Source organism: Narcine bancroftii, chromosome 7 (genome assembly GCF_036971445.1).
Source record: "Narcine bancroftii isolate sNarBan1 chromosome 7, sNarBan1.hap1, whole genome shotgun sequence".
NCBI classification, from domain to species: domain Eukaryota; kingdom Metazoa; phylum Chordata; class Chondrichthyes; order Torpediniformes; family Narcinidae; genus Narcine; species Narcine bancroftii.
Genome location: NC_091475.1, coordinates 81,306,609 through 81,329,579, shown reverse-complemented (window position 1 = coordinate 81,329,579; position 22,971 = coordinate 81,306,609). Strand labels below are relative to the sequence as shown.

Here is a 22,971-nt window from a genome sequence, read left to right as displayed (position 1 = left end):
CCTATTCCATCACGACACGCCCCTCCAACTTAAAGGTTTTGACAGTGAAAGATCACCTTCAATCTCCAGGTGGCAAGATTATAGTGGGCCCAAATGATTGTCTCTTGATGTGAGATTGCTGGAGCTGTTTGTGACTTTTTAATGTTTAGTATTTTGTATTAAAATGCAAGATATGTGACAATCTGAAATGTTTGTCACAGTGACTTTTTAAAAAATTGTCTTGTAAGGTAGTGGTTAGTTTAATTGGCTGACAATCTATTTGGTTAAAATGATGTGCTGCATCCCGTTGTTACTTTTCTTTCAGTATAGGCTTAAATCTTGCTGAGTACTGTATCACTTACCATTTGTACTTTGTGATTGTGTACAATACTGTTGATGGGATTTGTTTTTCTCTCTGGTAAGGGGGAGGCTTGTGATGGAGTAATGGAATCCAGCTTCTTCTCGTCTATAAAGTGTCGGATTTAATTCCTTGGTTGAATTGAGCCAACAGACAAGTTCTTTTGTTGGCCGAGATGGATTAAACATCTTAATTAGATTCTAAACGTGATTTGGAGTTGAGCAGCAGTCAAGGTTCAAGGAATGTTGTTGCTTGCTTGTCATTAATAGATTAATAGAACAGAAGCACACAAGTCGCCATTTTTCTTCATCTTATCATGGTATTTAATCAATGAGTTTTTTAAAAATAAATGGACTTGCAATATCCAAAGTCTAATATTTTGTTGTGTTAGCCTACAATCTAGTGGTATAAATTGAATTTTCTAATTTCCGACAGCTCATGTCCCTGGAGTTTTATTTTCTGTCTGTCTCCATTCCCTTCTCAACCTAATGTGCCCCTGTTGCCTCCCAACCTCCACCTCAAACCCATAACATCATGGCGGTCTTTCCTCTCACTCCTGACGTGGGGTTTTGATCTAAAATGCTAACTTGCACTTTTTGCCACTACAGATGCTGCTTTAATGCACTGAGTTGCTCCAGTTTTCTTTTTGTTCCAGATTCCAGCATCTGCCATCTTTTTGTTCATTTGCAGTATTTGTAGATTGTGGAATTTCATGACACCGAGTGTGAAAGGGAATTAAAATATTTGTAATTTCAAAAAGTATTGGCCATGGTGCAATAAAGGATTTAATTTCAATGAGTAGAAGATGAGCAAATAATAATATCTGGATTGGTTTATCGATAATAGAATGTGCAGATTTTCAGTTGCTGGCAGTAAAAATATCAAGATGATTATGTTCTGAAATTACAACTGGAGGCAATATTATGGGCTTGTAGGTGGGTGTAGGTGAGATGCATTGCTGAAATACCTTGCTTTGTACAGTGTAGTCAGTGCTGTGTCTATGTTGCTCATTGCGCAGCAGCGAAGTGAATGCCCAAGTAATTTATTTCTCTATCTTTAATGAGGGGTAACTTTTAGTCAGGATTTGGTAAGAGTTCCTCCACTCTCCTCTGAATAGTGCTATCGGGTATTTTATCGGCACCTCAGATGGTGCAGCACTCCCCCACCACCAACCCCCCCCCCCCCAACCATGCGCTGCACTTTTGGGTTACTTGTGATTCACAACTGTATTCTCCTCCCCACCTTCACCTTGATCTCTTCACTTCATCATGATATGCATTTGCTTCCACAGGTACCACTAGTGTTCTGAGGTTTGAAGACGAGAGGATTGTGGATTTGATCCCTTTGGTGACGTTAAATATGTTGACAAAGGTGATAGGGGAAATAGAGAAGACTATTTTTTTGTGGTGGGGATGTGGGCCCATAACCTTGGAGTAGAGCTTTGATGTGCTGTTGTTGGACACCTTTACACCAAAAGGTATGGAAATCAGAAAGTCAAGAAGTACAGAGGCCTAGGATTTGTTGAAAAATTGAAAACCGAGTTGGTTAATTCTTATGGGATGGTTTGAGAAAATGCAAGATGAGGAACTGCATGACTTCCTCCTTTCCCAACACTTAGTACTTTGTTCTGATTCTTGAAGCCTCTATCTTTGTGACATTTTCAAAAACAAAGGTCACCCATCAAAACTACATCCATGAAGCAGCTTGGGGTGTTTGCTACGTTATCAATGCTGCATTAATGCAATTTGTTGTTGAATCTGGCCCTGATGTGCTTTGTTTGTTTTCCAGCATGCAGCATCCCGCTCCACGTGCATCTTTGCCGTCTCTCGTGTATTGTACTCTACAGTCCATGATCTGAACGAACCAGTAAGTTTGGCTTGATTGATATCTGTAAGAATGTGAAATGGTTTGTTGGGGTGAAGATGGAGATGAATTTTCTGTTGTGATGATCCTAAACTTGGTGCCAGTCAGTTAACTGATGGCACTAAACTGAATGGAAAAACAAATTGTCTGCAGTGGATGTGGAATCTGCAGTGAGATATAGATGGGTTAAGTGAGTGGGCAAGGGTCTGGGAGATGGTGTTCAATGTTGTAATATGGCGAGATCACTTTGGAAAGGGGAAAAAAGGTAGATTGCACCATGCAGTTACATAAAAATTGGGTTTGCAGGTGCAATAAATGAGACGACAAATGGGATGTTGGCTTTCATTGCCAAAGGGATTTAATTTAAGAGCAGGGTACTGGTGAGGCTGCACCTGGAGTGCTGTGTGCAGTTCTGATTTCCTTAGTTGAGGAAACTCAACTGGGTTAAGAGGTGGTGCAGAGGAGGCTGACCAGGTTAATTTCCCGAGATATATGAAGGGGTTTGCCTATGAGGAGAGATTGAGTTGCCTGGGACGATATACTCACTGGAATTCAGAAGAGAAGAAACGGGTAAAATTTTGAAAGGGATAGAAAAGATAGAGGCAGGAAAGTTGTTTCTACTGGTAGATGAGACTAAAACTTTGCGACATTGCCTCAAGATTTGGTAGAGAGTAGATTTAGTGCTAAGATGAGGAGGAACTGCTTTTCCCAGAGATTATTGACTCTGTTGAATTTTTTGCCAAGGAAGCCATAGAGGCTGTTCATTAAAATAAGTTAGATAGATTATTGAATTGCAGGAAATTGAGGTTAATGGAGAGCTGAGTCCATGGCTGGATCAGCCTCAATCTTAAATGGTGGAGCAGGCTCGATGGGCCAAATGGCTGATAGCTGCTTCTATCTTTTGTGTTCTTATGAGATGGCATTGATAAATTCATTGGGGAATTGAGACGAATTCTTCATCACTTCCAGATTGGAAAGAGAGTGTATCAGGGGGTTAGGGTTAGTTGCGGTAGTTGAAGTGAACAGAAGAGAAAGCTGGGTAACAACAAGGAAAAAAGTAATAGTGTAGCGGGCTGCATGGATCCGCAAGCGAACCGGGTCACAGAGGTACAGTCTTGTACTGGGCTGACATCACAATGGTCCCGGTGGGGGGGAGCACAAAGGATCATGGGAGTCAGGCTGATAAGCTCTCGGAGAGTTCCAGTGAAGTCATTTGGTTGGTTCAACTCACTCACTGGTTCTGTGTGTTTTTTTTTTCTTTTGTTCGCTGCAATAGAAAGACAAGCTGGGGGAAGCACATAAACACAAACCAGCTGGATGAAATGGAATATTTCTGAGTTTCATGATGTTTGTAAGTCTTGTTTTTAAACTGCAGCAGAGTACACCAGATATGAGGACTAAAGGTGATGAAGTGTTGCAAAACTTAGGTTTGAAGATTTAAAAAAAAGAATGGGTGATGTAAAGAAGAGCAGGCAATGTTGTGGGGAAGGATGTGCTCTGGAACAAGTCAAGTAATGAATCTTGATTCTGATGATGTGAGCGTAAAATGAGGTGGTATGGTAGGGAGATTTTGTGGTAAGAATGAAAGAGGAAAATTCAAACAAATGACAATAGAAATATTAAAGGAAGCAGAAAGGTTGTCAACTGGAAATGGATATGAGGTAGTTTGCACAATTTATTCAATAATGAGAGCACAGTTCCAGTTTTCTGTGCTTGAGAACAAGCTCTTAAATGGTGAAAAGAACGATAGTTGTGCTCAGGTGAGAGGGTACTTCTAGAACATAAGATTCCTGATTATTATTAACTCAGTTGAGAACATATGAAATAAAATAGAAACATTAGAAGCTCATGAGAAAAAAATAGGAATATCTATTGTAAAAAGCTATTTCTCAAAATATTGAGGAGCTTGAAATGCAATGATTCAGCCTCGCTTGTGGGGGGTGGGGGGGTGTTGGAAAGTGATGCTGCTTGCATAAAGTGGGCAAACATACAGCTAAAATTTATACAGCTAAAATATCACAACATGATTTGCTGACAAACCTTTAAGATGCCACAAAAGAAATGTTATGAAAGTTAAATTGAGTAACATTTTTTGAAGATGTTACCAGAAAGGTGGAGAACTTGCAAGGGTTATGGAAATGGGAATAATGAATTGGATGATGAGCATTTGGCTGGTAGCATATTTGGGGACCTTGTGCCTGGGATTTTTTATTTCCATGAAAATGATATGATTGTAGGCAAAGAAGGAATGGTGTTTGCATTTTCAGTTAATAAATTAAGGAGCATGGGAATATGAGCAACAATGTAGAAAATTGACAATGGAATGGGAGATTGAAGACAAATAGAAATATTAACTAAATATTTTTTTCAAACATTGTAAGACCATGTGCCCAAGTTGTTGGGTGATGGTTGAGTGGAAGAGAATGTTATGCATAATTACATATTTCAACAAAAGCAAGAAAGCAGGTAGAAAGTCTTAGTGCAGCAATGTTGTGCTCACCTAATTTATATCAATCTAATCCTTCCCAACCTCACAGCCCATAACCCATGTTTTCTTTGCATCCTTGTGCCAATCTAAGTCGTTTAAATCAGACTCAACCACTAATCCAGCAATGTAATCCCAGGTGCACACCATTTTTTAAAAAAAAACCTCTGGTATAAACTTCACTCACCTTAAGCAGATGTTCTCTGGTATTGGACATTGCCACCCTGGGAAAAAGGTGGTGGCTGTCCACTCTGTCTCTGTCCCTCAAAATCTTCATTAAGTCTCTCAGTTTCCAAAAAAAAATCCGAGTTTGGTCAATAGTTCTTCATCCTGATAAATCTCCTCTGCACCCTTTCTAAAGCTTCTACATGCTTCTTCCAATGAGGTGACCAGAATAGAACACAATACTCTGTGGTCTAACCAGAACTTCATGGAGCTGCAATGTTACCTCATGGCTCATGTCTTAATCCCAGGATAATGAAGGCCAACGCACCATATGCTTTCTTCAACGTGTAGCTATGGACCTGGACCCCAAGATACCTAGATTCAGAATTAGCATCAGAACAAGTCTAATCAGGGATGGGGGGGGGGGGGGGTGCATTAGGGTAACTGCAGGGGGCACAAACTGCTGATTGAAAACTCATTTGGGGGGGTGCGGTGAGTGCCATGCCTGCCATGAACCTCCTCTGTGCGCTGCCTTAACATTTCTTCCTCCCTCCAATGTAACAGAGATATGCGCGTGCTTATAGCGCGTGCAGACAAAACCACATGATTCATTTTGGTGTCACCTGGTGACGCTAGTGCGGGTGGGAGAGGGGGGGACATAAAAACTCACTTGGGTGGGCCATGGCCTGTGAATGCCCCCCATGACGCCAACCCTGCCTCTGTTCCTCCAGTTTGTTAAGAATTCTGCTATTAACCCTGAACTCTGCCTTCAGGTTCAATCTTCTTGGGTGTATCATGCTTCACAACTCCATCTGCCAGTTCTCTGCCCAGCTCTGCATCCTGTCCATATCCTGTAGTGGTCTGACAACAAAGTATAAATATAAAAGAAAGCAAGTGAGGATGAAATGGGATAAAGGATGCTTGGACCAGATTGGTCGTATGTTGGTTACTTCGCAAGAATGTTACACTTTGCATCAGAGCTTTTGGTTTGAGAGTAAATTCAGTTCATCTTCATGTGCCTGAATATAGTGAATTGATGAAATAAAACCTTGCAAAACTATAATCCCATTTTAGAGCAATATCATCTCTTGCACCTCTGATTTTGAACAGAGTGTGTTAAGTCAGGAGAGGAAAGGTGAACTTTTATAGATTTTTGATAGATTAACTATGGTTAAATTTTATATCAACTTGTTTGCAATTAATACTGTTATTAACCAATATTAAGGTTTCTTGGATTTTATTTCCTTTGCAGACATTTGACAAAATCCTTATTGCGAATAGAGGAGAGATTGCATGCCGGGTAAGGTGCTTTCTATTTCAATGTGTTCTTTACTAATTAAAGAAGAAGCAAAGTTTGGGGCAATCTGCTTGTTCAAACCACACTCCTTTTACACTGAAGGCAGCATTCAACCCATTGTACCAATGGCAGATAATTCAGTGAACAACACAATTAATTTTACTGCTCAGCTTTTAACTGGATATTTTAAAAATATTTTTTCCAAGAACTTATTCAATTCCTTATTTTGAAAGTTCTCATTGATCTGTTTCCTCTGCTCTTTAATGCAGTATTTCCAGGTCATAACACAGCTACTTAAAACAACAAAAAAAATCCTTGCTATCAATTTAAAGTCTGTCCCTAGTTACTGACTTGCCTGTCAATGAAACAGTTTCTCTTTACCTTATACAAACTTCTGGCTGTAGGTAAAACTCGTGATGCAAACTTTTGTGCTATGGAGAGGAAATCCATTTTGACGGTAGCTGGATGGAAGATTTTTTTTCTTGTTAATCTGTCAACATTGATGAATCTCCTTGAACAGCCGTATGGCAAACAGTGGGAGATGTGACATCCAACAGTTTGGCAGCTGCTTTGGAGTGTTGGGCAAAGACATGTTATTGGTTTGAGGATGAATATTTTCTTGGCTCTTCAATGATTTCCCAGGGACAGGCAGTTATCAAACAGGTTTGTAATGATAGCTGTTGCAACTTGCAAAGAGAATATTTTTGATCCTCATAGAATGATTTGCTTTCATTGGAATGTCTCGGCTCAGAAAGAAAAAGAGAATTTACCTGCATTTTGATTGCACCTTTCAGAATTGCAGGATGCCCCAGGGTAGGGAAGTATTATAATTGACTTTCAAATTTCCAAGTTGAGCACTTAGTGTTTTTTTAAAATATTTTTTTAATTTTTCACACTGTGAACCATATCAACCAAAATGTATACAAACATTTCTCATTAAATATACACAGTGGCATTTTTTCTCTTTTTTTCCCGCTACCTTCCCTTCCCACCCCCCTCCAAAACCAATAAATATTCAACATATACAATACAATAAAACCATTAAACAATGTCGTCGCACAATGAAGAATAAACAAGAAAAATGTGTCATCTACTTTAACACACTGGATCAAGTCGTTTTGTCTTCTTATCATTTTAGGGGGTGGAGGTCTGAGGCAAGACCTCTCTGTTATGTTCCATGTATGGTTCCCAAATTTATTCAAATAATGTGACTTTATTTTTTAAATTGTTATTTTTTCCAATGGAATACATTTATTCATTTCCATGTACCATTGCTTTATTCTCATGCTCTATTCCATTTTCAAAGTTGACATTATACATTTTTTTGCTACTGGCTATCATAATAAATCTTTTTTGTGCTTTATCCAATTTGAGACTTAATTCCTTACTTCTTATATTACTTAGAAGAAAGATCTCTGGATTTTTTGGTATGTTATTTTTTGTGATTTTATTTAATATCTGATTTGATCTTCCCAAAACATTTTCATTTTCTCACATGCCCAAATTGCATGTACTGTTGTTCCCATTTTCTTCTTACAGCGAAAATGATGTTGGATTTCATTTTTTTTTAAACTTTTGCGGCGTGATATATAACCTGTGTAAACAATTATAATGTATCATGCGTAACCTTGTGTTTATTATATTCTTCATAGTACCAGAACATAACTTTTCCCATGTTTCATATTTGATCTTTATGTTTAAATCCTTTTTCCACTTTTGTTTAGGTTTATAGCTTATTTCATCCTTTTCCTTATCTTGCAGCTTAATGTACATGTTTGTTATAAATCTTTTAATTATCATTGTGTCTGTAATCACATATTCAAAGCTGCTTCCTTCTGGTAATCTGTCTGTTTTCCAATTTATCCTTTAAATAAGCTTTCAGTTGATGATATGCAAACATTGTACCATGAGTTATTCCATATTTGTACTTCAACTCTTCAAATGTTAATAAATTATTTCCCAAAAAACAATTTTCTATTCTTTTAATTCCTTTTCTCTCCCATTCTCTAAAGGAAAGGTAATCTATTGTAAAAGGGATTAGCGGATTTTGTGTCAATAGTAATTTTGGTATTTGGTAATTCGTTTTCCTTTCTAAATGAATCTTCTTCCATATAGTGAGTAAATGATGCAGTACTGGTGAGCTTTTATATTGTACCAGCTTTTCATCCCACTTATAAAGTATATGTTCCAGTACCTTATCCCCTATTTTATCTAGTTCTATCTTAGTCCAATTTGGTTTTTCCCTTGTCTGGTAAAAATCTGATAAATACCTTAATTGTTCTGCTCTATAATAATTTTTAAAGTTTGGTAACTGCAAACCACCTTGGTTGTACCTCTTGGTTAATTGATCTAATGCTATTCTTGGTTTACCCCTTTCCACAAGAATTTCTCTGTTAAGGGAATTGGCAACGATTGAAATAAGTATTGTATCCTTGGGAAGACATTCATTTTAATGCAATTTATCCTTCTTTCAATGTTAGCGGTAATTCTTTCCAATGTTCTAAGTCTTCCTGCAATTTCTTTATTAGTGGCTGATAATTTAGTTTGTACAGGTGGCTTAAGTTATTATCTAACCTAATACCTAGGTATTGGATTGCTTGTGTTTGCCATTTAAATGGTGATTCTTTTTTAAATTCTTTACAATCCGCATTACTCATTGGCATCACTTCGCTTTTATTTCCATACTCCTTCAATTTCTTATGTAATTCTTTTATTGATATTTCTGGTTCTGTTAAGTATACTATGATGTCATCTGCAAATAAACTGATTTTATACTCCTCCTCCTTTATTTTTATCCCTTTTATTTTATTTTCTGTTCTTATCAGTTCTGCCAATGGTTCTATTGCTAAAGCGAACAACAAAGGGGATAATAGACATCCCTGTCTAGTTGACCTACTTAATTTAAATTAGTTTGATACATATCCATTTACTGTCACCTTCACCAATGGTCCATTATTTAATGCTTTAATCCAATTAATATATTCTTCTGGAAGATTGAACCTCTGTAATACTTTGAATAAATAATTCCATTCTACTCTGTCAAAAGCTTTTTCTGCGTCTAAAGCAACACTTACTGTTAACTTCTTATTTCCTTGAACTGCATGAATTAGATTAATAAATTTACAGACATTACCCACTGTTTGTCTTTTCTTAATAAATCCAGTTTGATCTTGTTTTACTATTTTTGGGACACAATCAGCCAATCTGTTTGCTAATAATTTCACTATTATCTTATAATCTGAATTAAGTAGAGATATTGGTCTATTTGATGCTGGTGTTAGTGGATCCTTTGCCGTCTTTGGTATTACTGTAATTATTGCTGTCTTACATGAATCTGGCTTGGTTCAGCATCATGCTGAAGAAGATTGAAAAGAGGGTTGGTGCGAGAACACAGCCTTGCTTCACGCCATTGTTAATGGAGAAGGGTTCAGAGAGCTCATTGCTGTATCTGACCCGACCTTGTTGGTTTTCGTGCAGTTGGATAATCATGTTGAGGAACTTTGGGGGACATCCGATGCGCTCTAGTATTTGCCAAAGCCCTTTCCTGCTCACGGTGTCGAAGGCTTTGGTGAGGTCAACAAAGGTGATGTAGAGTCCTTTGTTTTGTTCTCTGCACTTTTCTTGGAGCTGTCTGAGGGCAAAGACCATGTCAGTAGTTCCTCTGTTTGCGCGAAAGCCGCACTGTGATTCTGGGAGAATATTCTCGGCGACACTAGGTATTATTCTATTTAGTAGAATCCTAGCGAAGATGTTGCCTGCAATGGAGAGCAACGTGATTCCCCTGTAGTTTGAGCAGTCTGATTTCTCGCCTTTGTTTTTGTACAGGGTGATGATGGTGGCATCACGAAGATCCTGAGGCAGTTTACCTTGGTCCCAACAAAGCTTGAAAAACTCATGCAGTTTGGCATGCAGAGTTTTGCCGCCAGCCTTCCAGACTTCTGGGGGGATTCCATCCATACCTGCTGCTTTGCCACTTTTCAGTTGTTCGATTGCCTTATATGTCTCATCCAGGGTGGGAACCTCATCCAGCTCTAGCCTTAGGGGCTGTTGAGGGAGCTGGAGCAGGGCGGAATCTTGGACTGAGTGGTTGGCACTGAAAAGAGATTGGAAGTGTTCTGACCATCGGTTGAGGATGGAGATCTTGTCGCTGAGGAGGACTTTGCCGTCTGAGCTGCGCAGCGGGCTTTGGACTTGGGGTGAGGGGCCGTACACAGCCTTTAGAGCCTCGTAGAAACCCCTGAAGTCGCCGATGTCCGCGCTGAACTGGGTTCGTTTGGCGAGGCAAGTCCACCACTCATTTTGGATCTCCCGGAGTTTGCGCTGAAGATGGCTGCATGCGCGACGGAAGGCTTGTTTCTTCTCTGGACAGGACGGCTTTGTAAGGTGAGCCTGGTGGGCAGCTCGCTTCTTTGCCAGCAGCTCCTGGATTTCCTGGCTGTTTTCGTCAAATCAGTCCTTGTTTTTCCTGGAGGAGAAGCCCAGTACCTCTTCAGTGGATTGCAGTATGGTAGTCTTCAACTGATCCCAGAGGGTTTCAGGGGACGGGTCCGTGAGGCGGGTTGCATCGTCGAGCTTTGCTTTGAGGTTTGCCTGGAAGTTTCCTCTCGCTTCGTCTGACTGCAGGTTTCCAACATTGAACCTCTTTCTGGGGGCTTTATTGTTCCTGGGCTTTGGCTTGAAGTGAAGGTTGAGCTTGCAGCGAACCAGCCGGTGGTCAGTGTGGCATTCCGCGCTAGGCATGACCCTGGTGTGGAGCACATCTCGTTTGTCACTTTCTCGCACCAGGATGTAGTCCAGGAGGTGCCAGTGTTTGGATCGGGGATGCATCCAGGTGATCTTAAGGCTGTCCCTCTGCTGAAAAAGGGTGTTTGTAATGACAAGCCGCTGTTCTGCGCAGAGCTCCAACAGGAGGCGCCCATTGTCTCTTCAATCTGAGGCGCCTGCAAGCTCACACCAAGACACAAGAGAAACTTGTCCGTGAACTACTCTTTGCAGACGATGCCGCTTTAGTTGCCCATTCAGAGCCAGCTCTTCAGCGCTTGACGTCCTGCTTTGCGGAAACTGCCAAAATGTTTGGCCTGGAAGTCAGCCTGAAGAAAACTGAGGTCCTCCATCAGCCAGCTCCCCACCATGATTACCAGCCCCCCCACATCTCCATCGGGCACACAAAACTCAAAACGGTCAACCAGTTTACCTATCTCGGCTGCACCATGGATCGACAATGAGATAGACAATGAGCAAGGATCGACAATGAGATAGACAACAGACTCGCCAAGGCAAATAGCGCCTTTGGAAGACTACACAAAAGAGTCTGGAAAAACAACCAACTGAAAAACCTCAGAAAGATAAGCGTATACAGAGCCGTTGTCATACCCACACTCCTGTTCGGCTCCGAATCATGGGTCCTCTACCGGCACCACCTACGGCTCCTAGAACGCTTCCACCAGCGTTGTCTCCGCTCCATCCTCAACATCCATTGGAGCGCTCACACCCCTAACGTCGAAGTACTCGAGATGGCAGAGGTCGACAGCATCGAGTCCACGCTGCTGAAGATCCAGCTGCGCTGGATGGGTCACGTCTCCAGAATGGAGGACCATCGCCTTCCCAAGATCGTGTTATATGGCGAGCTCTCCACTGGCCACCGTGACAGAGGTGCACCAAAGAAAAGGTACAAGGACTGCCTAAAGAAATCTCTTGGTGCCTGCCACATTGACCACCGCCAGTGGGCTGATAACGCCTCAAACCGTGCATCTTGGCGCCTCACAGTTTGGCGGGCAGCAACCTCCTTTGAAGAAGACCGCAGAGCCCACCTCACTGACAAAAGGCAAAGGAGGAAAAACCCAACACCCAACCCCAACCAACCAATTTTCCCCTGCAACCGCTGCAGTCGTGTCTGCCTGTCCCACATCGGACTTGTCAGCCACAAACGAGCCTGCAGCTGACGTGGACTTTTTACCCCCTCCATAAATCTTCGTCCGCGAAGCCAAGCCAAAAGAAGAACATGAATCTGGCAAGTTTTGAGTTTCTTCTATCTGGTTCATTACTTCCAGGAGAGGAGGAATTAATAACTCTTTAAATGTTTTATAGAATTCTATTGGGAATCCATCCTCTCCTGGTGTTTTATTGTTTGGCAGCTTTTTTAATATGTCCTGTACTTCCTCTATTTCAAATGGTTTTATCAGTTTGTTTTGTTCCTCTTCTTGCAATTTTGGCAGTTCAATTTTAGCTAAAAACTCTTCTATTTTATCATCTTTCCCCTCGTTCTCAATTTGGTATAATTGTTCATAAAATTTCTTAAAGTTCTCATTAATATCTATTGCGTTATATGTAATTTGTTTTTCCTTTTTCCTTGATGCCAATACAGTTCTCTTAGCTTTTTCTGTTTTAAGTTGCCAGGCTAATATTTTATGTGTTTTGTTTTCCTCCCAGTTCGTAATACTTTTGCTTTATTTTCATTTTCTTCTCCATCTTGTACATTTGTAATGTTTCGTATTTTATTTTTTTGTCTGCCAATTCTCTCTTTTTCGTTATATCATCCCTTTTTACTAGTTCCTTTTCTGTACTTACTATCTCCCTTTCCAACTGCTCTATTTCCTGATTGTAGTCTTTTTTTCATCTTAGTTACATAGCTTATTATCTGCCCTCTAATGAAGGCTTTCATTGTGTCCCACAATATAAATTTGTCTTGCACTGATTCCGGGTTTATTTCAAAATATGTTTTAATTTGGCTTTCAATAATCTCTCTAAATTCTTGCCTTTTAAGTAGCATGGAGTTTAATCTCCATCTATATATTCTTGGTGGGGAGCTGGCTGATGGAGGACCTCCGTTTTCTTCAGGCTGACTTCCAGACCAAACATTTTGCGGAAACTGCCAAAATGTTTGGCCTGGAAGTCAGCCTGAAGAAAACTGAGGTCCTCCATCAGCCAGCTCCCCACCATGACTACCAGCCCCCCCACATCTCCATCGGGCACACAAAACTCAAAACTGTCAACCAGTTTACCTATCTCGGCTGCACCATTTCATCAAATGCAAAGATCGACAACGAGAAAGACAACAGACTCGCCAAGGCAAATAGCGCCTTTGGAAGACTACACAAAAGAGTCTGGAAAAACAACCAACTGAAAAACCTCACAAAGATAAGCGTATACAGAGCTGTTGTCATACCCACACTCTTGTTCGGCTCCGAATCATGGGTCCTCTACCGGCATCACCTACGGCTCCTAGAACGCTTCCACCAGCGTTGTCTACGCTCCATCCTCAACATTCATTGGAGCGCCTTCATCCCTAACATCGAAGTACTCGAGATGGCAGAGGCCGACAGCATCGAGTCCACGCTGCTGAAGATCCAGCTGCACTGGGTGGGTCACGTCTCCAGAATGGAGGACCATCGCCTTCCCAAGATCATGCTATATGGCGAGCTCTCCACTGGCCACCGTGACAGAGGTGCACCAAAGAAGAGGTACAAGCACTGCCTAAAGAAATCTCTTGGTGCCTGCCACATTGACCACCGCCAGTGGGCTGATATCGCCTCAAACCGTGCATCTTTGCGCCTCAGTTCGGCGGGCAGCAACCTCCTTTGAAGAAGACCGCAGAGCCCACCTCACTGACAAAAGGCAAAGGAAGAAAAACCCAACACCCAACCACAACCAAGCAATTTTCCCCTGCAACCGCTGCAACCGTGTCTGCCTGTCCTGCATTGGACTTGTCAGCCACAAACGAGCCTGCAGCTGACGTGGACATTTACCCCCCCCCCCCCATAAATCTTCGTCCGCGAAGCCAAGCCAAAGAAATATATTCTTGGTGGGATGTCCTCAGTTCAATTCCTAATAACAGGGGTGAATGATCACATAGTAATCTAGCCTTATACTCAGTTTTCCTAACTCTCCGTTGAATATGGGCCGACAACAAAAACGTATCAATCCTTGATTGTTTTATGCCTACTCGAATAATATGAATATTCCTTCTCTCTTGAGTGCTGCCTCCTCTATATATCCATAAATTTTATTTCCTGCATTGATTTAACCATAAATTTGGGTACTTTATTCTTTTTGCTTGTCTTTTGTCCAGTTTTATCCAACATTGGATCCAAATTAAGGTTAAAATCCCCTCCTATCAATATATTTCCTTGTGTATCTACAATCTTCAAAAAAAATATCCTGCATAAAGTTTTGATCCTCCTCATTAGGTGCATATATATTGAGCAAATTCCAAAATTCTAAGTATATCTGACACTTTATCATTACATACCTCCCTCCTGGATCTATTATTTCCTCCTCTGTTTTGATTGGTACATTTTTATTAATTAATATAGCTACACCTCTGGCTTTTGAATTATATGATGCTGCCGCTACATGTCCTACCCAGTCTCTCTTTAATTTGTTATGTTCCACTTCAGTTAGATGTGTTTCCCGCACAAATGCTATAATCTATTTTTTTCTTTTTTCAGTAAATTTAATAGCCTCTTCTGTTGAATTAGGTTATGTATTCCATTAATGTTTATAGTCATATAGTTGAACGTGGCCATCTCATATCTTGTTTACACCTCATTTCCACTTCCTCACCACCACCATCCCCCTTTTCCCCATTTTCATCTCTCAGTTTTCCCTTTTTAAACTCAATGTATGACAACACATTTAGAACATAAAATACTCCAACAGTTCCCACACCCAATATTACTTAACCCCAAATTCCCCCCCCCGCGTTTCCCCTTATCCCTTACCGGGCAACCACAACTCCCCTTTCCATTGGATTGCGATCCTATTCGCAAGCGTCAATTGATTTCGCAGTGACAGTTATTCTCTCCTCCCCAACCCCCCCCGAAAACACTTTTATTACACATTTTACAAAGCTCTCCCTTTTTTTTCCCTTACATCCTTCCTTCACTTCTCTTTTTCCTCTTTAGTTCTTTACATATACATTGATTTTACATCTTAATATATACTTTATCACCGTTCTTCATTCTTATTACATCTTTTCATCTCTCCTTCTATCTTGCAAACGGTCTGCGAATTCTTGTGCTTCCTCTGGGTCTGGAAACAGTCTGTTTTGCTCCCCGGGGATAAATATTTTAAGCACAGCTGGATGTCTTAACATGAAGTTATAATCTTTTTTCCATAGGATTGATTTTGCTGTATTAAACTCCTTCCTCTTTAAGAGTTCAAAACTTATGTCTGCGTTTTTTTATATATATATATATATATATATATATATATATATATATATATATATATAAAAATTTGACCCTTGTCAAATGGTTTATTATCTTCTCTAATTTTATTCCTTGCCCGGGTCCAGTATATTTTTTCTTGATGTATATCTCAAAAATTTTACTAAGATGGATCTTGGTTTTTGATGTGTCTGTGGTTTTGGAGGTAGTGTTCTGTGTGCCCTTTCTATTTCCATTTCTTCCTGCATTTCTGTCATTCCTAGGACCCTGGGGATCCATTCTTTTATAAATTCCTTCATATTTGTGCTTTCTTCATCTTCCTTCAGGCCCACTATTTTTATGTTGTTTGCTTCTATAATTTTTCAACATATCAATTTTCTGAGCTAACAACTCTTGTCTCTTTAATTTTTTTGTCACTTTCTTCCAATTTTCCTCTTAAGTCGTTTACTTCCATTTCTACAGCCATTTCTCGTTCTTCCACATTTTCTACGCTTTTCCCTATTTCTGTCATGACTAGTTCTAATCTTTGCATTTTATCTTCTGTTCTTTTCATATTTCTTTTAATTGCACTAAATTCTAATGTCAACCATGTCAACAAATGCTCTCATTTGTTCTTTTTAAAATAAAAATTTTATTTTTCACACTATGAACCAGATTAATCAAAAGCTCTCATTTGTTCTTCAAAATAAGCTTTATCTATATTCTGTTCATCTCTTTTACCTTCTATTTCTCTGTGAAGATCTTGGTCTTCTTCTCTTCATTGTATCTGTGTCTCTTCTGATGAGTTGCTTGTATCAATTTGTCGGGTCTCTTCTTCCCGAGCCTCTTGATGTTGGCCCTCTCCTTCTGAGCTGCACATCTGTCGGGCTTCCTGCTGCTGCTCCTCTTGCCATTCACCCCGTTGACTTTCTTTCTCGCCTGGTACTTCACTCCCTCTCCTGCCACCTTCCTCACCTTCCAGCTGAGAGCCCTGGTGTCGGGCATCCCTCAGCTGGTTGCTCCTCGGCTGAACCCCCCTCCCGTCGGTGTTTTCTTTTACCTTAGATTGCACATGTGCAGTTGCACACTTTTGTTTGGCTCAGAGAGCCATTTTTGTAGTCCACCTGTTGGGGGGGGTCACAACTCCGCTGGGCTGACATCAACCTCAGAGAATGGGCGTTCTTCGCCACCACGGCTCCCTGTTCCTTCCTGCAGGTAAGACCTTCTTTCTTTTCCAGTGACTTTTCTCTTTTTCCCCCCATTGTTTTTACTTTTTCCTTCTTGGCTGCCATCTTCTTTCTCTTCTCTGCAACTTTATCTTTTATTTCTTATATTTTATATTTGTTGAACTTTGTCTTTTCTTGACTTTTTTTCTTTTTTTCTTGAGAGGGCTGGTTTTACCCTACTGACCACTACTCCATCACGTGACTCCTAGCACTTACAGTGTTGAGTGAGATTATTTACTATTAGGATGTATTTTTGCCAAAGTGTTTACTCAAATATCAGTGCAATAAATGAGCAGATTTGTTTTAATGTGGTATTAGTTGTAGGATAAATACTGACCACAGTACAAAATAGAACTCTCCTACTTTGCCAAATTGTACCAGAATGTGTTTGTGAATACCTAAGGAGAAAGACTTTGATTTTAAACTCTTATGCAAGATCTCTCCCTCAATATAATACAAGTTTATATTTAAAAATAACTGTTGATACCGGAAATCTAAATCTTTCCAAGAGTGCAGCACTCCCTCAATCCTGGAGTTTCATCCTAAATATTGTGTTTGAGTTTCGACTAGAACCCAGGACCTTTTGACTCGAAGACATGGAAGCTGCTTTGCAGGAATATAAATTGAATCAACAACAAAAAAAATCACCATTTATTTTAAAGAAGTAAATAATCTTGCTTTGTGGAATGCACCTGGTGAAACTATCCACTAATTTCATTCCACAAAGTGGCATCAGCTGGTAATTTCATAATGTTATTTTTTAATGGACAGGAATATATAAAGGAGGGCCTTAAAAATGTTTTGAATGGCTTTGGCAGACAGTGGCAAGGAGAAGCTTAAAAAACTTTTATCAATAAATTCACTATCATATGATACTGGAGCACAAGTAAGCCCACTGGCCAATTGAGTCTGCTACTTCATTCTAATTATGAGCTGATCATCATTCCTCTCCCCACTCCCTAGCTTTCTCCGTGTAACCCTTGTGGTCCTGATAATCAAATACCTGTCAATCTCTGTCTTAAATACACCCAGTGACCTTGCTTCCACAGATACCTGTGGCAACAATTATCAGAGACTCACAACCCTCTGATTAAAGAAATTTGACTCTCCATTTATCCTGAATTTGTGTCCTCTTATCCTAGACTTCCTACCATAGGAAACATCCTTGCCATTTCTATTCTGTCCAGGCCTTTCAGTACTGTATTTTAAATGCCTTTGAAGTCTCTCTTTATCTGTTTGTACTCCAATGAGAGGAAGAAGAAAAAATCCCCATAAAGATCATGAAGGGCCAGAGGAAATGGGGAAGAGCTTAAATAAATATTTTGTGAACATGTTTTCTGTGAAGCAGGATAAGCAAGAGTGGAATGTTAGGGAGATAACTAGAGGTAGCTGAGGACATTTCTACATCAGGTGTGAAGAGGTGTTGGCAGTCTTAGATTGCATCAAGATGGATTAAGTCTGAGGAAGTCATGTGATGGAGTAGAGACCGGTAAGAAAATACCAGCCCTCTCCAGAAAAGTAAAAAAAAGGTAGAGAAAAAACAAAGTCACTAACACAGAAACCATAACAAATTGAAAGTGAAAGTGTGGAGAAAATGGCAGCAAAGAAAGAAAAACCAAAAACATCGGGAAGAAGAAGGAAGGACGTCGGAAGAGGAAGGTGAAGGCCTTACCGGTATGAGGAAGCCCACCGTGGAGAGAGAAGCCCGCTCCCTGAGGTCAGTGGAAACCCCGAACTCAGGACTACAAAGATGGCTCACGGAGCCAAACAAAAGTGCGCAACTGCGCATGAGCGAATCCTCGCGCATGCGCGATGCACAAGACAAAAACAACACCAACGGGAGGGGGGACCAGCTCAGGAGTAAATCTCCACAGCTGAAACAGACAAGTATAACACAACAGCAAGACTCTCAACAGGAAAACATAGAAAATAACGGGAACAAGAAGGAAGAGAATAAAAATAGGAAATCAAAGAAACAACAGATGACCAACTCAGAGGAAGAAGACCAACACCAAGACACTTTTAATAAAAATAAGAAGAACAAAAATACCCAACAAAATAAAATAAACAATCCAACAAGAAAATCAGAAGAGACAGAGGTGAAGGACACAGATCCTGGAGTGGACTCAGAAGAAGAGGAGGGAGAACACAGAGAAATGGAAGATGAAGGGAAGGGCAACTACATGGATATTTTTTCTTTAAAGAATATATGGAAACAGTAAAAGAATGGCAGACGCAAGAATTCAGTGAAATAAAAAGAAGAATAAAAAGTACAGAAGAAAAAGTGAATAGATTAGAGATAATCATGACAGAAAAAGGAAAAAGAGTAGACAAGGTGGAAGAATGAGAAACAGCCATAGAAATGGAGGTAGATGACTTAAAGAAATTAGAAGAATCTGATAAAAAAAGTTAAAGAAACACAGGAGCTGTTAGCTCAGAAGATAGATATAATGGAAAATTATAATAGAAGAAACAATATAAAGATAGTGGGCCTTAAGGAAGATGCAGAAGGTAAAAATATGAAAGAATTTATAAAAGAATGGATCCCCAGGGTCCTAGGAATGCCAGAATTACAGGAAGAAATGGAAATAGAAAGGGCACACAGAACATTAGCCCCTAAACCACAACCACAACAAAAACCAAGATCCATTCTAGTAAAATTCCTAAGATATACAACAAGAGAAAATATATTGGAGAAGGCAATGAAAAAAATAAGAGAAGAAAAAAAACCACTGGAATACAAGGGTCAAAAATTTTTTTTCTATCCAGATACAAGTTTTGAACTCCTGAAGAAGAGGAAGGAGTTTAATGTGGCAAAAACGACCCTATGGAATAAAGGTTATAAATTTATGTTAAAATACCCAGCGGTACTTAAAATAGTTATCCCGTGGCAGCAAAGCAAACTATTCTCGGATCCAGAAGAAGCACGAAAATTTGCAGAACAACTACAAAACAGACAGAGAGATGAAGAGATGTAACAAGAACAAAAATGACAACAAACTATGTGTGTATGTGTGTGTATATATATATAAAATAGAGTATAGGTAAGAACTAAGAAGGGGAAGAAAGGAAGTAAGAAGGGAATTAAGAGAGTGACCTTTGTTATATATGAAGATTAAAATCTTTTCTGGGGGCTGGGTGGGGAAGAATAACAGTCACTGTGAAATCAGTTGACGCTTGCGAGCGGATTCGCAAATACAAATGGAGAGGGCAGATGTGGTTGCCCGACAAGGAACAAAGGGCAACTTAGAAAGGGGAGGAACTATTGGGGTTAAAGGAATTTTAGATATGAGAATAGTGGAAATATTTTATGTTTTAGAAATGTTGTCTTATACTGTGTTCAAAAAACGAAAGCAGAAATGGACAAGAAGGGAAGGTGGTGATGAGGAAGCAGAAAGGAAAGATAAACAAAGTATGAAATGACTATGTTGAACTGTATGACTTTAAATATTAATGGAATACATAACCAAATCAAAAGGAAGAAACTGTTAAATTTAGTGAAAAAAGAAAAAAATGATATAGCATTCGTACAAGAAACACATCTAACTGAAGTGGAACACAAGAAATTAAAGGAAGATTGGATAGGACATGTAACAGCAGCATCATATAATTCAAAAGCCAGAGGAGTAGCTATATTAATCAACAAAAATGTACCAATCAAAATAGAAGAGGAAATAATAGATCCAGCATGGAGATATGTAATGATAAAATGTCAGATATATTCAGAATTTTGGAATTTACTCAATATATACTCACCTAATGAAGAAGATCAAAAATTTATGCAAGATATCTTTTTGAAGATTGCAGATACGCAAGGGAACATACTAATAGGAGGGGATTTTAACCTTAATTTGGACTGAAACATGGAAAAAAAACTAACAGAAAGAACAAAGTAACCAAATTTATACTTAAATCAATGCAAGAAATGCAACTTTTGGATATATGGAGGAAACAACACCCAAAGGAAAAGGAATATTCATATTATTCGGGTAGACACAAAACATACTCAAAGATAGACTTATTCCTGTTATCAGCCCACATTCAAGGGAGAGTTAGGAAAACAGAATATAAAGCTAGACTATTATTTGATCACTCACCCCTGTTATTGGCAATAAACCTAGAGGACATCCCACCAAGAATGTATAGATGGAGATTAAACTTCATGCTACTTAAAAGACAGGATTTTAGAGAATTCATTGAACGACAAATTAAAATGTACTTTGAAATAAATACGGAATCAGTGAAAGATAAGTTTATACTATGGGACGCAATGAAAGCGTTCATCAGAGGGCAAATAATAATTTATGTAACTAAGATGAAGAAGGACTACAGTTGGAAAGGGAAATAACAAATACAGAAAAAGAATTAGCAATAAAGGAAGATACAACTAAAAGAAGAGAATTGGCAGACAAAAAAATAAAATATGAAACACTACGAACATATAAGGTGGAGAAGAACATAATGAAGACAAAACAGAAATATTATGAGCTAGGAGAAAAAATGCACAAAATCCTAGCGTGGCAGCTTAAGACAGAACAAACTAAAAGAATGGCATTGGCATTAAGGAAAAAGGTCAAACAAATTACATATAATCCAATGGAGATCAATGAAAACTTCAGGGAATTCTACGAACAACTATATCAAACTGAAAACGAAGGGCAAGAAGACAAAATAGATGAATTTCTAACTAAAATTGAACTACTGAAATTACAACAGAGGAGCAAAATAAATTAATAAAACCGTTTGAAATAGAAGAATTACAGGAGATGTTAAAAAAACTACCGAACAATTAAACACCAGGAGAGGATGGACTCCCAATAGAATTCTATAAAACATTTAAAGACTTATTAATTCCTCCCCTCCTGGAAGTAATCAACCAGATTGATAAAACACAAAACATACCAGATTCATGCAAAACAGCAATAATTACAGTAATACCAAAGACAGGGAAAGATCCACTTGCACCAGCGTCATATAGACCAATATTTCTACTTAACACAGATTATAAGATAATAGCTAAACTATTAGCAAACAGAATGGCCGACTATGTATCAAAAATAGTAAATCTAGACCAAACTGGATTTATTAAAAAAAGACGAACAATGGACAATATCTGTAAATTTGTTAACTTAATTCATGCAGTAGAAGGAAATAAAACTCCAACAGTAGCGGTTGCTTTAGACGCAGAGAAGACCTTTGTCAGAATAGAATGGAATTATTTATTCAAAGTACTACAAAAATTCAGCTACCAGAGAAATATATTAATTGGATTAAAGCATTATATAAGGGGCCATTGGTGAAAGTGACAGTAAATGGATATATATCAAAACAATTTAACTTAAGCAGATCAACAAGGCAGGGATGTCCACTATCTCCCTCACTGTTCGCGTTAGCTATAGAACCACTAGCAGAACTGATAAGAACAGAAAATAAAATAAGAAGGATAAAAATAAAAGAGAAGGAATATAAAATCAGTCTATTTGCATATGACGTTATAATATACTTAACAGAACCAGAAATATCAATAAAAGAATTACATAGGAAATTGAAGGAATATGGAGAAGTATCGGGGTACAAGATCAACGCAAATAAAAGTGAAGCAATGGCAATGAATAATGCGGATTTCACAAAGTTTAAGAAAGAATCACCATTTCGATGGCAAACACAAGCAATGCGATACCTAGGTATACCAGATTATAACTAGATAAAATAGGGGAGAAGTTACCTGAACATATACTATATAAATGGGATGAAAAATTGGTGCAACATAGGAATTCACCGGTATTGCATCATCTGCTCAACATTTGGAAGAAGATTCACGTAGAAAGGAATAAAACAAATTACCAACTACCAAAACTAATATTGACGCAAAATCAACTAATCCCTTTCACAATAGATAACCTTTCCTTCAGAAAATGGGAGAGAAAAGGGGTCAAAAGAATAGAAAATTGTTTTTCGGGAAATAAATTATTATCCTTTGAACAAATGAAGAATAAATATAATGTCACTCACGATACAATGTTTGCATACCACCAACTGAAAACCTACGTGAAGTACAAATTGGGAAACAGTCTGAGGTTACCAGAAGGAAGAAATTTTGAATATGTGATTACAGACACATTGATAATTAAAAAATTTATAACAAACATGTACATCAAACTGCAAGAAAAGGAGAACGAGGAAACAAACTGTAAACCTGAACAAAAATGGGAACAAGATCTAAACATAAAGATAAAGAATGAAACATGGGAAAAGCTATGCTCCGGAACTATGAGAAATACAATAAACACGAGGTTACGCATGATACAATATAACTGGATACACAGGCTATACATCACACCTCAAAAATTAAATAAATTGGACCCAACAGTATCAGACAGATGTTTTCGCTGTAAAAAGGAAACAGGAACAACAATTCATGCAATTTGGACATGTGAGAAAGTGAAAACATT

General features: G+C 38.9%; 1 protein-coding gene across 4 annotated transcripts in view; it reads left to right on the top strand.

The window, feature by feature from the left end:
* Positions 1–22,971, top strand: part of pcca (propionyl-CoA carboxylase subunit alpha) — a 632,301-nt gene that overhangs the window by 16,749 nt on the left and 592,581 nt on the right. For 3 of the 4 annotated variants that reach the window (XM_069890498.1, XM_069890496.1, XM_069890500.1), the window contains exons 2-3: positions 2,126–2,203; positions 6,103–6,150. In XM_069890498.1, coding sequence (XP_069746599.1) covers positions 2,126–2,203; positions 6,103–6,150 — 126 coding nt within the window. Of the gene's footprint in view, positions 1–2,125; positions 2,204–3,421; positions 3,552–6,102; positions 6,151–22,971 lie in introns of those variants that run through there. The other variant, XM_069890499.1, reaches the window with a different exon arrangement.